Raw genomic sequence first — 13,715 nt, 5'->3', positions numbered from 1 at the left:
TCCATGAAAACCAAAACACAAGTAGCAAGTAAACAAAGTGTGAGGATAAGTGCAGCCTCCAATCTCAAGAAGTCAGGGACAGAGAATATATTCTCTGGCTTCGCAAACAATGCTTTTTGTCAAGGTTACATTCACGGGGAATATATATATATTTATTTATTTATTTTTTATATTGCTTGATGAAATGAAAATTGAAAATATTTACAAATAATAATAGAAAAAGATAAAAGAGAGTAAATGTGGTGAAGGTTTTATTGGGTTTAAAAATGTTAGGTTTAAAAACTGTGTCATTGTTTAGTTTATTCACATGTTTTTATTTAGATTTGTGAAACGTGAAACATAAAACAAAAATTTGAAAGAAAGAATCTAAGGTATCATAAAATGGATATCTTATATATACCATATTTTAAACCATTGAGAGGTACCATTTTTTCATTCATATACTGGATCGGTGGTCCAGGATCCTGCACCACTTGCCTGGGCTTCTCCCTTTTCTGCCCCGAAATCAGGTCCCCATTTTATAGCTATTGTTTTATTCAATATTTGCCTCTAATATTCTGCCAACCATGAGAAACTTCTCACAGGCTGATGGAGATACGATCACCATTCTTAGCATAGACGGTGGAGGCGTCCGGGGCATTATCCCTGCAACTATCCTTCAATGTCTTGAGGAAAAGCTTCAAGTATTTATTTCTTTCTCATCCAACCCATTACATATTCTAGATTATTTCTACTATTCTTATTGTTTTTAAGAGTTTTTTTCACTTCACTTAACTTCAATCTGTTGTTAGAAACTGGATGGCCCAGACGTTAGAATAGCAGATTATTTCGATGTCATTGCGGGGACAAGCACTGGAGGGCTGGTTACCGCAATGTTAACTGCTCCAAACAAGGAAAACAAACCACCGTATACGGCCAAGGAGATTCAAAACTTCTATTTGGACGAGAGTGAAAAAATTTTCCCATCTGCAAAGTTAGTGCTCTACTATTTCTGAGGATTCTCATTTTTTAGAATAGAAAAACAATTAAAATTGTGTAGGTGACTAAGTTTGTTCAATGAATCTTTACCAGCCGTGGAAAGTTGCATTCAGCATACACTTTTCTATTCGGCCCTAAATATGATGGCCTTTATCTGCAAGATCTTGTGAAAAGAATAGTAGGTGACATTCATCTGGACAAACTACTAACTAATGTGGTGATCCCTACCTACGATACTGTGTTTCTGCAGCCTACAATTTTCTCTACTTTTGAGGTAGTCTTGTTTCTTTCACTATTTCTTGAATCAGATTCTGTTAGTACTATTTTTTATTTCAAATAAATAGATCGTCATTTGTACTGGGTTATCTACAGGCCAAGCGAGACGCATCAAAAAATGCAATGCTATCAGATGTATGCATGGGTACTACGGCTGCCCCAACATATTTTCGTCCTCATTATTTTAAAATAAAATATTCGTCCAGCAAGTCTAGAGAAAATCCGTCCGGCAAGCCCATTGAGATAACCAGAAAGTTCAATCTCATAGATGGAGGAGTGACTGCTAACAACCCAGTAATATTTCTTCCACTAACTCCACTATTCATTTGTTAATCGCCAATACTTAGCTACGACTAACTCGAATGATTTCAACTCTACTTTCAAAAATAACATTTGCAGGCACTAATTGCTGTCAACGAAGTGAGCAAAGAAATAAAGAGTAAATCCAGCCAACCAAGTTTCAAACATTCCGAGGAGGTGAATTAATCAAAGAACTATACATTATTTTGACTTGGTGATTTCACAAATTTTTAACGGTTAGCAATTTTCAATCAGGAAAAGATAAATATTGTGGTCCTGTCTGTTGGAACTGGATACCAATCGGCACGACACAAAGCCCGTGATGTTGCAAAGTGGGGAAAGAAGGACTGGGTCAATCACAAAAATGAGGTGCCACTAGTCGACACTTTCATGCAATCAAGTTTAGATATGGTGGACATTTACGCCTCCTTAATCTTCCAATCCTTTAAGACTGGAAAGAATTTTGAGCCTGGAAGGAACTATATCAGAATTCAGGTGAATAAATTTCTTCACCTACAGAAGCTCTTTACCCATAAACTTTAAAGTGATCTTTAACCATTCGTTGTTCTATTTTAGGATGACAGCTTGGAGGGAGATGCAGCTTCTACTGATGAATCTTCTAAGGAAAATCTGCATAAACTTATTGAGATAGCCAATGGTGTCCTGAAAAGGAATGTTGGAAGAGTCAATTTAGAGACGGGAGCGTTTGAGCCAGCTCCTGGTAAGGCTAATGTTAGCAACAGAGAAGACTTGGAGAGGTAAGTATCTATAGAAAGATTCACATTTTTTTTGATAATTCCATTTTGAAATCGAAAACAGAGAAAGTATTAGTCGATGATTTGAATATTTATGATGGTATCTTGATTTCTGAGCAGCTTTGCGAAGAGACTCTCGGACGAAAGAAAGTCGCGAATGTCGCGATCATCTGGTGATAGAGCTCGTAATCATATGCGAGCTCTCTGATCAACCGAACCACGTGATTGATGACCCTTCTGGTGCCTGTTTCTGTTTGCTTTCTGTTTTTTTTTTAATGCTGATCAGCTATTTTCTTCTCGTGTTATGTTCAATCATGGTGTAGTGTAACAGTGGTTTTATCGTTATTTCGATATGAAGTTGGAAATATTGATGTACAGGGTTTATGGTCCCCTTCAAAACCAATTTATCTTAATCAAAATCATTTGTACCAAAAGACTGGCCATTTTTTTTAATTTATTATTTTAAAGGAGGAGAATAATCATATTAATTGTTTTAACTCAAACTTTGTTAATAAGTGAAGTGAAAATATTTTTTCAAGGGCTGGAATGCCAATAAAGGAATATCTTGCTTCGATGATGTATTGTATAATAATGAACTCAGAAGTAGGATGCAATTGAAACAAGATATTAATCTAGCAGACTCTAATAAGAGGCCATTTTTATGGTTATAAAAGCTTTGAATTGGATTCAATTCTCTGCGAATGTCAAATTCAGTTCTGAATATTTTTAGAGCTTCAAATCACAAGATGGACCTCCTCTCCCGAATGTCAAACCAATTAATCTCTATTAAATTTTATCTGTCCCATGATGTCCTTGAACATGTCAACCGGATTTGAGGTATTAAGATTGAAAAAGATGAATGGTCTTCTATTATGAATGTCTACTGGTCTAGCAAAATTGATCATAAAAAATGTTGTTTCAGATGGCTTTTGCTGCTTAAAAATTTGGTGACTGGTCCTTCCTAAACTGTGAGATATTTGTAATTGTGTCAATGACATCGATCATATATTTTGTAAATGCAGATTCGCTAGTAGATTTTTTTCTTTGTTTATGTTTAATATTGTGGAGCGTTGGTCTTAACTTCTTTTGGCCTATTTTGTCCATTGAGATAATGAGGTATATCTGGAAAAATAGAAACAAGTTTGATTACCAAGGCAACAATAGTGACCTTACTGAGACAACTTTTTAGAATCGCTTTCTTACTGATCATTGAATAGGTTACTTAAACTCTAAAGGTTCCTGCCGATAGAGTCATGAAGACCATTGACGAAGACTTTAGGCAACTATTCAAAGAAGAGTCGTGAAGACCATTGATGAAGACTTTAGCCATATGAAGTGAAAAATATTGCTAATAAGTTTAGGAATGAGTCCATCAACTTCTGGAATAAGTATTGCAAACACCACCAGTTTTAATTAAGGATAAATACTACTTTGAAAGGCATTCAAAGAAAGGAAATTTATTGATGTTAATATTGATCGAAACAATGATGATTATGTTTGTTGTTGGAACAAGCTGTTACAATATCATGTACAACAGAAAATTAAATGGGTTGTATTTTTTTATGTTTCAAATTAACAAAAATGATTGATCAATGTGATATATCTTTTGATAGAAGTTAATTGAGAAGATAAGTTTTTAATGAAAAATAATTAATATTTTCAAATATTATTTTAAATATATAAATTAGTATCTAGCATTGAAGTTACTTAAATCTAAAAAGGAGAGATGAACCCAGAAAGAAATATGAGATTGAGTAGTTGTCTTTAGTATCCTACATTTATTTTAATTGGATATTGGACAACATGCTAAAACAACATGCTATTATGCCTTTAAAATGGAATGGACATAGTTGATTTCCAATCATATTAACATTTAGAAGAAAGATGATGTAGCTTATAGATTTAATTAAATTTCTACAACATAATGACATACAAATCAGCACTTCAAAAATATGAAAAGGGAAGAATTGAAGACAGTAAATCTGATTTAAAACCTAATAAACACATTAAAATAAGAATAATCCATATTCCATATTCTTAAAAGCTCAAAATACACATATATAAAAAGGTTCCCCTTCGTTCAAGGGGTTGAGCTTAACTACACTGGGTTCTCATTGTGGAGACCCAAGTTCAATTCCCAATAGGGACATCTAAAGTGGAATTCTAAGCTGTGACTCTTGGCCTTCCATAGGATGGGGAAGGTCTTGGGGTCAATCTAATCAAACATAATAATAATAATAATAATAATAATAATAATAATAATTCAAAGATATGTAATAGGTATGGGACCCCTACTTTTTTTTGAACAACAATGAAGGAAAGATATTTTCAATTTATGATAGGTGACAACAAAACAGTTAGCATTAAATGATGTGAAGTCGGAGTCATATTTGGTTGACTTCAATATGTTGGAAGTGACTTAACAAGCCAGGTCACCTTGCAATGAAATCTATAATTAAACAACAAAAAGAAAAAATTGATGAATGGAGTAGAGGGTGTCATTTCTCTTTCACCGCTCTGCTTTCCAACTTTTGTTTAATCTTGTGGCCGGCTCTCTCTTCTGGGTTTTTGATAATTGCAGCTTAGATTTGGGTGCTATGGCAATGGATTCTCCTATTTGTTTGAAATCTTCAAAGAGTCAAATGGCATTTATAGGACAAATCAGTGAAAAGAGGATGCATCCTTTTGAATTATCATTTCATCATCTCCAAGGTGGTAAGCTCATCTTGGGTGACATTTTTATGAGAACAAACCACAAATATAGGGTGAATACTGAAATCCCTGTGGTTTTTCTAGAAACCATGCTCCATTTTGGCCTTTCAAAGAGAAAATTAGAGATACTATGCAGGAAAGTCTTTAAATTCGACTTTTGGGGGCCCTAGACCAAGTCCTGTAGAATATTGATGAAGAATTGACAATCCCACTGCTAATAGATTTTGGGGTGACATTTAAGAATGGGAAAAAACTACCAAGGTTCCCTATTTTATATATTGAGGACATGCAGACTTTCAAACATACCAAAATTGAAAGAGAAGATTGGATTGCAAAATTTCTTGATTTTCATGGGTTTTTAGAGTTTGCTTCAGAGGAGAGAATGAAGGATTGGGCAGAAGAGCTTCATGATGCTGAGGGAGTGGATTCGATCTTCATTATATGTCTTTGAATGGTAAAATCTTTTGAAGACAAGAGACGTGTCTCTTCATAACTCGCATCTTTCGATCCATAATGCATGTTCCCTTCTTTATCGCTGTATTTGCCTTACTAATTATAATCGCGGCAGACTAACACGAAACAAATCGCCCTTGTATATCTTAGTCGTTGTCTTTGCAATGACCGGGATAATGACTGTTCGTGGAATGATTAATTATGTTATTCCCCCTGTCTAATGATTAGTCTTTGACTTGTCTTAATCAGTATAATAATCGATGCATTAACCAGATTAGACAGATGGCGCAGATCCGACAATTTTGTCTCTGCAGTTACTTCCCAAAATTGGCCCTTCAACGAAAGCAATTTGGGTATGTCTCCTTGATGGATCCAAGAGAATCAATAGTTCCCAAGATTTGAGATTGTTGATTATGTTCCAAATTTATGATTGTCACGTCATTATTCATGATTATAAAATTTTATAGTATGTTTTTTTTGTTGCATTTGTGTGTTGTTGATTGGTTTTTCATTAAGCGTTTGTTTGGGTACACTATTGCTAAAATTAGAGTTGTCAATGGGATTGTTGTTTTTGACACAAGTGTTGACATTTTTCAGATTGTAGGATTCTCTTGAAGATTATATATCTAATTGATGATTGTATGTCCATTAATCAACATGTTTGTTGATTTTGCTAGTTTTCTGAATATTTCATTTGTACTTAGAAATATCTTCCCATTTCAATATTTTTTACAATTGTTTTTTTCAATTTTGGGTTTCCTCAGTTATAATAATTGCATGGATATTCTTATTAGAATTAAATGTTTTAGAGTAGAGTTTTTGAACGAAGAGATGCCAATTTCAAATCATATTGAGAGGTTGCAGTTTTTTGTAGAGTATTGAGTTTTTGAATGTTTGAGACATTGTAGAGGTTTCGATAACCTTGTACAAAATTGTTTCATTATATTTTTTGAGTTTTGGCACAGATTCTTTACCACAATCTTTTTTTATATGTTTGCATGATTTTTCATTTATAGAAGTCATTGACTTTACAGACCACTAGGAACATGGTTATTCATTGTCTTTACACGATGATAAGTCTATACTTATGTAGTTGGCAGCTTGTCCATAGAAGTTTTTGTATACTTATGAAAAGTAGCATGCAATATCTAAATTTGAATGTTTGTCGATACTTGATGATGGATAGCATGAGAGATCAACATGAAAAAGATTAGAAACTAATGGCAAGCGACAATGTGAGCTTCTATATTTTTAGTTTTGGCATACTTGGAATACATAATTCACCTTGTTGTTCTCAAAAAGAGAAAACCCAAGTTCACCTGCAATTTACCTATGAAGCAGCCAATTTTAATCAATGAAATACTTTAGAGCTTGGGACAACATAACAAGGATAAATATCCTTCTACTCTTTAGGCTTTGCAAAGCCTAGGTGGGTGTACCTTTGATGCATAAAATTAGACCAATGACAACATCAACAGAAGTAGATAGATCTTATTAAAGGTTCAAAAACAAGGAGGGTACTATAGAGAGGCTAAATCTACAGTGGCAACTCAACATGTTTGAACATGAGATAGGTGGAACAATTCCACAAAATAGAAAAGAAAGATATTATGATTTGATTTTAAAATGTTGATGTAATTGACTCCCAGCTATAACAAATTAGTGCCTCAATCCAGGCATAGAGTCACAAATAGCTACAAATGAAATCTAAGCTGCAAATCGGATCTACTGATAGATATCCCTGTATTAATGCCTGACATTAATACATTCTGAACTTCAAATCAAAAGATCATACAAATCAAAACAATAATTCAAAATTCACAATTTCTGTTCATCGAGTTTAAATCCTTTCTGTAAAGCATGCCTAAGAATAGGAATTACACTCTCCCTTGGAGAGGATAAATTCAAACCTCCTTGAAGACTGGATTTATTGAAATTTGAAAAAGCCCTGAAGACAATCCAATGGAACTACATCTATGCCTTACATATATGCGACCGACAACTAAGAAATTACAACTAAATGTATCTATTCAATGATAGAAGAATGAGAAAATCAATAATTACAACCCCAAAAATTAAATGCATAAAACTGGAACCCCTCTTGGAAATCTCCCTTAGAGAATTTCTAAAAAATTGGAACCCTTACAAATGAGAAGAATTGAGAATATAAAGAAGGGGGAAAAGATCAGATCTACATCACAAATTGCCCTGTATCGTCTATCCCCAACTAAAAATATTCCTTCACCCTTCCCATGGAAAATGCTCTCAAAAAATCTAACATTTGTTGAAACTGATAGCAAAAACCTATTTGCCATTTCGAGAGCTTTCCAACGATATATAACAGTTGCATATTTGGACAAAAAATAACCCCTCAACCATTAATCTCTTGGATGCACAACACTCATTTAAATTTTTGAAATTTTCCTATAGTTGGAACTATATATGTAATTTTAATTTTTCCATTCTTGTGCGTCGCCAAGTTGCGATGATTAACTGGCGAGCTATTTCTCATCGCGGTATAGCAACAACCGTTGGATCTTCTTGAAATTGCTCGATCTTTAACACATCAAGTTGCTCCTCTACTAGGCCCACCATTCAGTTGCTTCTTTAACACACTTGAGTTGCTCCTCTATTGGGCCCACCAATCAGTCGCTGAGTTGCAAAGGTTAACCGTCAAGCATTTTTGCATTGCCGTATAGGGACGACCGTCAAATCATCTGCAACTTTCTCTCTTGTTAATTCACCCTTTTGTCATAAACTTTAGACCCCTCAAGATGTGTGCATGCACATGGGGTACACTGGGTCGCCAGGCAGTCTCTTGCCAAAAGCCTTTAAGCTTTGACACTATAGATGAGTGTGTTCTAGTATTTAAATGAAAAATTTTCTCCCCACTACCAATGTGGGATAAATGCGTTATGCCTGGCAACTCAATTTGCATGAAAAATTCTTCAACCTTTCCTGCTATGCCAAAACCCATGGCAAAATAAGCATTTTCCTGAAGGTTACTAAAATCTTTTATCTGCTCATGGAATTTGTTTGAAAATTTTAATCGCCTGCTAAGTGCATTTGTTTGAAATTTTAATGGCTTTTTCAAATTCCACTCGATGCAAGAAGGATGTTGGAAAGGGTTAGTGGACCTGGGTGAATGCCTGCGAATGAAATTCATTGAAACCTTCTATGCCTCCCAAACACCATGCGCCAAGGAAGACATCGCTTTACACTTGCTAAGTGCATTTGCTAAAAAAATTTAATGGCATTTACCTCACACCACGCAGGGGAATTTGATTTAAAACCATTGCATTTGCGTGAATGTTTAAAATGCCTTAGTCTGCTACCATGCCTTCTCCACCATTTTCCACCTTTTGGCTCACAGTAACGGGGAAGCTTTACACCGGCCAATTGCACTGCTTTGAAAATTTTCTAAGCCTTTTTAGTAGTGTAGCCCATTTCATTATTAAGCCACCTATAGGGGAGGATCTTGGTAGAGGCAGTGGACTTTGGTTTTACACTGGCCAAGTGCTTTTTCTTAAAAGTTCCTTTAGCCTTTTCACGCTCCACGAGCCAAGTTATTCCTTGAAGAGGCTTTCAAATAATTTCGTCTTATTCAACCTATGCTAGTAATATGAATTTTGTGTCCTCCCCTTGTAAGGAAACATTTACCAGTTCTATAGTTCATTTGTATAGTTCATTGTTCTTGATAACTAGATATTGTCAACCATTCTTATCTCTACTCCTATTCATTTTTACCATCCTCAGCAAACATACAAAGGTCAAGCATTGCACGGGATCCATTGTCATATTCCACTATTACATATGCATTATCTAGGATGTCCATTAGTATTTCATAATGTGTCATATTGGGTGTTGAAACCACCAGTATGTCACACTACTCACAATTCAAAAACTCATGGTAACTTCGAAAATACTATCTGTGCTAGAACATCCCGCATTTCTTTTACCTAGACCCACACTTCTTGTGTTAGAAGAAACTTTCTTTATCCATGTTCCAGAGCCATTACATACAGCCATAATAATCCCCAGAATGTGCTTCCTTAAATGATATACCTTCATTCCTCATGAACTCCTTAATACTTAGATCATATAAACATATGATTTGAAATAACAATTTAAACCTTGATTCAAAAGACATTGTGAAGCTACAGGTCAGGTCGGGCCCCAAAATAGGCCCGACTGATTAAAAAAAATCGTTTTCATTTAACTGACCCTTGAAATGCCTCAGGCACCTTGAACCTACCTCTGGAGTTGGTCTGTACAATTGTCTGTTAATTAAAATTCAACTTGCAACTTTCCGGCACTTGTGCCCAAAACACTGAAATGGCCTCAAGAACTGGCTCTGAAAACTGATTAAAACATCTTACTGTATCTTGCCATCTAAAGGACATACTATCTAGTATATTGACTACCACCTTGCAAAACCATTCGTCATGACAAATCCCAGGTGATGAGATATTAATGCACAGAGTTGATTAAATGGCTCTATCAGCAAATGAACCTGATAAAATCAATGTGCATGGACCTCAAAGTGCATGCATTAAAAATATCAAATAATCTCTGTAGATCCCCAAATCTGGGGCATAGATACTTTGAAGTACAAGGAAGACCATGGAATGTTCAGTTTGAATAGGATGCTGGTAGGGTACAAATGGTGAGCTCATGAAAATGGCAACTTTAATAGATGCAACAATGAAAGTGCAGAAAATTGAATAAAATGGCTCAAGAAAACCTCTTGGAAAACTAATCAAATGGATTGGTAGGAGCTTCAAACTGGAAACACAACTTGTCTTTCATACTAGTAGTAACCCAAAATAAACATTTTGATCTGACACTCACCGGGTCATCTTTTACACATGTGCAAAGTGGTGCTCTAATATAGCTATTGAAACAGGGACTTATGCAAACAATACAAACTGCAAATGGATTGATCTTGCCAAACTGAGCAAATGGATTCATAGGGTCTTGAAATTTGGCATGTGAACTCACCTATATGAATACAATTCGATACACTTTTAATTTCAACATGACACTCATTTGGGCAATAGTTATAGGCACTCAAAGTAGGCCACTTGATAAAATCTGAATTTGTGCATAGAACAACTTTGGGTCTACCCATTAAAATGGATACTTGATAAACTGATCTCAACTAAATTCTAAAATTTTTAGAACACTGCATAGGCTAAATGAAAGGTGTACAATAAGTTTCCAGAGTTGTACCTCTTGATAATCAACTGGCTTCATTTTGCATGCCCTCAAAGTAGGCCCCTCAGTTTGATTTATTAGGTGGTCATTTTAAAGTGCAGAGAAAAATTTTGAAATGGGCCTCTTAAAATACTCAAATTTTATGAGTCCCAACAATGGCTCTAACTGGGGATGGTTGATTGCAAGATCAGCACAAGAATTTAGAATCTTTGGTTAAGCAGACCATCTAAAAACAGATCACTTCTCTTCTTCTCAAAAACAAGGGTTCCTTATTCTACCCAAAAAATGGAGTACTTTATTCTACCCGAACAATAGGGTACTTTATTGAAAACTACACAACTGAAAGAAAAATGACTATACAAAGTATACAAACATATTTACAACTGATTATAAACTGCCCCAAACAATCTCAGCATTTACCTCTGTCAAAAGTTTGATTCTCATCACCTGATATAATGATCCAAACAAAGGCACATTTTAACAACAACTGAGCATAATCCTTATGATCAACCTCTTTCATCTAATTACTAAAACAGCTGATGTGCGCACCTTTCACTTAATTTCAAACTTTATAGCCACACACTACTTCAACAAAAGTAAAATCATGAGACAAATAACTATAGAGGCCTTCCCACAAGCTACCATACATTTCACTATCCCAATCAACTCTATCCTTTGCAAGGGCATCGTCATGCTGAATTTAAAAAATAAAACATTCATTTTCACCATTGTAATTCTCATCAACACATGCCTTGTTATCATTTAAATTCATAGAATGAGGAACATTAATAATCGATTGATACAAACAAGGAATATAAACATTTTGGTCCAGATGTGGTACTTCACTATGCTAGCCACACTGTATATTATCCTTGTTCATCAAACTCAATACATCAACATTCTCAATATCCCAATCATGGAAAATAATGCATACTTTTGGCTGAAGCAAATCCTCAGCTAAGTCTTTCTCATTCAGACTTACATCCATCTAAAAAAATTCAATTTGTGGTCTGAAATAATCATCACACAGCCCATGCCTCTTATCTTAATCATGAAGTATATTTTTAAAACACGTGCTACTGCTATTTGGAACTTCACCAACATCAAAAACTTGTTCAATACAAGGGGAAACCTTAGCATTTTCATCATTGACAACAACACTATGAACATTTATATCAAATGCAAAAAGCTCCATATCTGGTTCAAACATACCATCAACATTCACATCCTTTTCATAGTATGCCAAACTTTGAAAACATTCAAATATAGGTTCATTTAAATCTGAAAATGAAACATTATCTGCACTTTCACATATGTTTTTATCTTAAAAAGTACTTCCATTTTCATATTCCTGACTGAGATATATGACTTGATCTCCTCTTATATCATCTTCACTTGCATAATCAGCAACACTTGGTGATACTTCAGTATTTGGTACTTCAACATCAAATACATTAGCAACATGTAAAGACCGATGGTCATCACCATCATTGTTTTCATTATTATTATCCCTAGGATATGCATGATTAACTTCATATTTTGCAGCCACATAATCAACATAACCGACATACAAATCAAATGGTGCATATCCTTTATATATATATATCTATCTCTGTAACAACATTATCACAAAACTTCTCACTGATTATTCCATCACTACTGTAAGAGACAACCGTCATCGACAACAAAGATTCTTGGCAAAGATTGTTTTGCTCAGCTTCATATGGTGTTTCACCATTGAAGATGTTTTGACAAGAAGAAGCAACAAACAAAAAATTATTTGAGATCCCAAACTTTAAATTTTTTTCAATGTCCCTAGCTGTGTTAAAAGCTTCATGAAAAGTTTTGGGTTCCTTGTCTTTTAATAAGAAACCCATCTTCTCATCAAAATCACTCATATAAATCTACAAGCATGCTCCATCATTAAACTTATACTTGCTGGAAATTTTATACAATGTGTGAAAACCTGATATTAAATGTCGGTACCAATTCATCTTCCCTAATTTGCACATACATGAATCCTCTCAGCATATCATAATCACTCACCTTTTTAGCAAATTGGGCTATAAAGTCACCTGTTAGTTTATCCCATGAGGAAATACAATTTGCTCACAAAAAAGAGAATGAAGCCCTTGCATCCTCGTTCAGTGACTGGACAAATAATTTCATGCACATATTCTTGACAAACTTCAAAATCTCCCATCAAGTTTGAAAATCTTTTCAAATGTAGAGGTGTTGATTCTGATTTCTTTCCACTAAATATTGGCAAATGCTTTCTAATTTCTATGGGTATAAGATTTGGGTAACCCAAAATACCTTCAAAGTTTAGAGCAACATAATGGTTCATTTTGAATCATTTTGAAACTTCTCTTATAACATGTTTGTGACATTTCACTAGGCATGCCTATATGTGGAAGTGTACAAGGCTAAAAAAATTCACTACACATTTCTACTTGCTTCCACAAATAATTGTACAACCTTGTGTAGAATAACAAAAAACTCAAGCATATATCATCATACTAATCTATTTATAACATTGCTTGACATAAATTTTCTCCAAATTTGCATACTACAACAGAACATATATGCTAGAAACTTCAGCAAAATAGATATGCAAATCAATTTGTAATTTCTCTTTTTCCCTCTTTACTAGTACTATTCATCTAATGGGAAAACTATTTTAGTCATTCAAATTATTTAGAATAAATTATTTTTCATTGAAACTTCTGAAAGTATCTGGATATTTGCAGCTACTGACTTGTAAATCTACACATTTATTCACATTTTAGCTTGGTCTTTTACCTTAGAGTCACCTCCTCTTGCATAGAGGACCATTCAAAACATATTTAATTCTTTAATTCTGCTTCAATCTTAAACCTCCAAGCATTGGCTAAATCTTTGTTGTAAGTTCACCAAATCTTTTAAAACTTTTACAATAATGCACACTGGTGCAGAGATCTTTCGGAGTCGCCACTCACTGCTGTGAGAATTTATAAAATCATTTATAGAACATGAACAAATCTG

The 13,715-nt window shown here is 34.5% G+C and overlaps 1 protein-coding gene across 1 annotated transcript in view; it reads left to right on the top strand.

Moving 5' to 3' along the window:
- The first annotated feature begins 566 nt into the window (after nucleotides 1–566).
- The window catches only part of LOC131038795 (patatin-like protein 2), a 75,072-nt gene continuing 61,923 nt past the window's right edge, over nucleotides 567–13,715 (top strand). The window contains exons 1-8 of the mRNA XM_057971340.2: nucleotides 567–683; nucleotides 792–973; nucleotides 1,072–1,252; nucleotides 1,351–1,549; nucleotides 1,952–2,049; nucleotides 2,131–2,312; nucleotides 2,430–2,494; nucleotides 2,596–2,681. Coding sequence (XP_057827323.2) covers nucleotides 567–683; nucleotides 792–973; nucleotides 1,072–1,252; nucleotides 1,351–1,549; nucleotides 1,952–2,049; nucleotides 2,131–2,312; nucleotides 2,430–2,494; nucleotides 2,596–2,681 — 1,110 coding nt within the window. The remainder of the gene's footprint in view (nucleotides 684–791; nucleotides 974–1,071; nucleotides 1,253–1,350; nucleotides 1,550–1,951; nucleotides 2,050–2,130; nucleotides 2,313–2,429; nucleotides 2,495–2,595; nucleotides 2,682–13,715) is intronic.

Source organism: Cryptomeria japonica, chromosome 8 (assembly GCF_030272615.1).
Source record: "Cryptomeria japonica chromosome 8, Sugi_1.0, whole genome shotgun sequence".
NCBI classification, from domain to species: Eukaryota; Viridiplantae; Streptophyta; class Pinopsida; order Cupressales; family Cupressaceae; genus Cryptomeria; species Cryptomeria japonica.
This window is presented reverse-complemented; position numbering and strand designations above follow the sequence as displayed.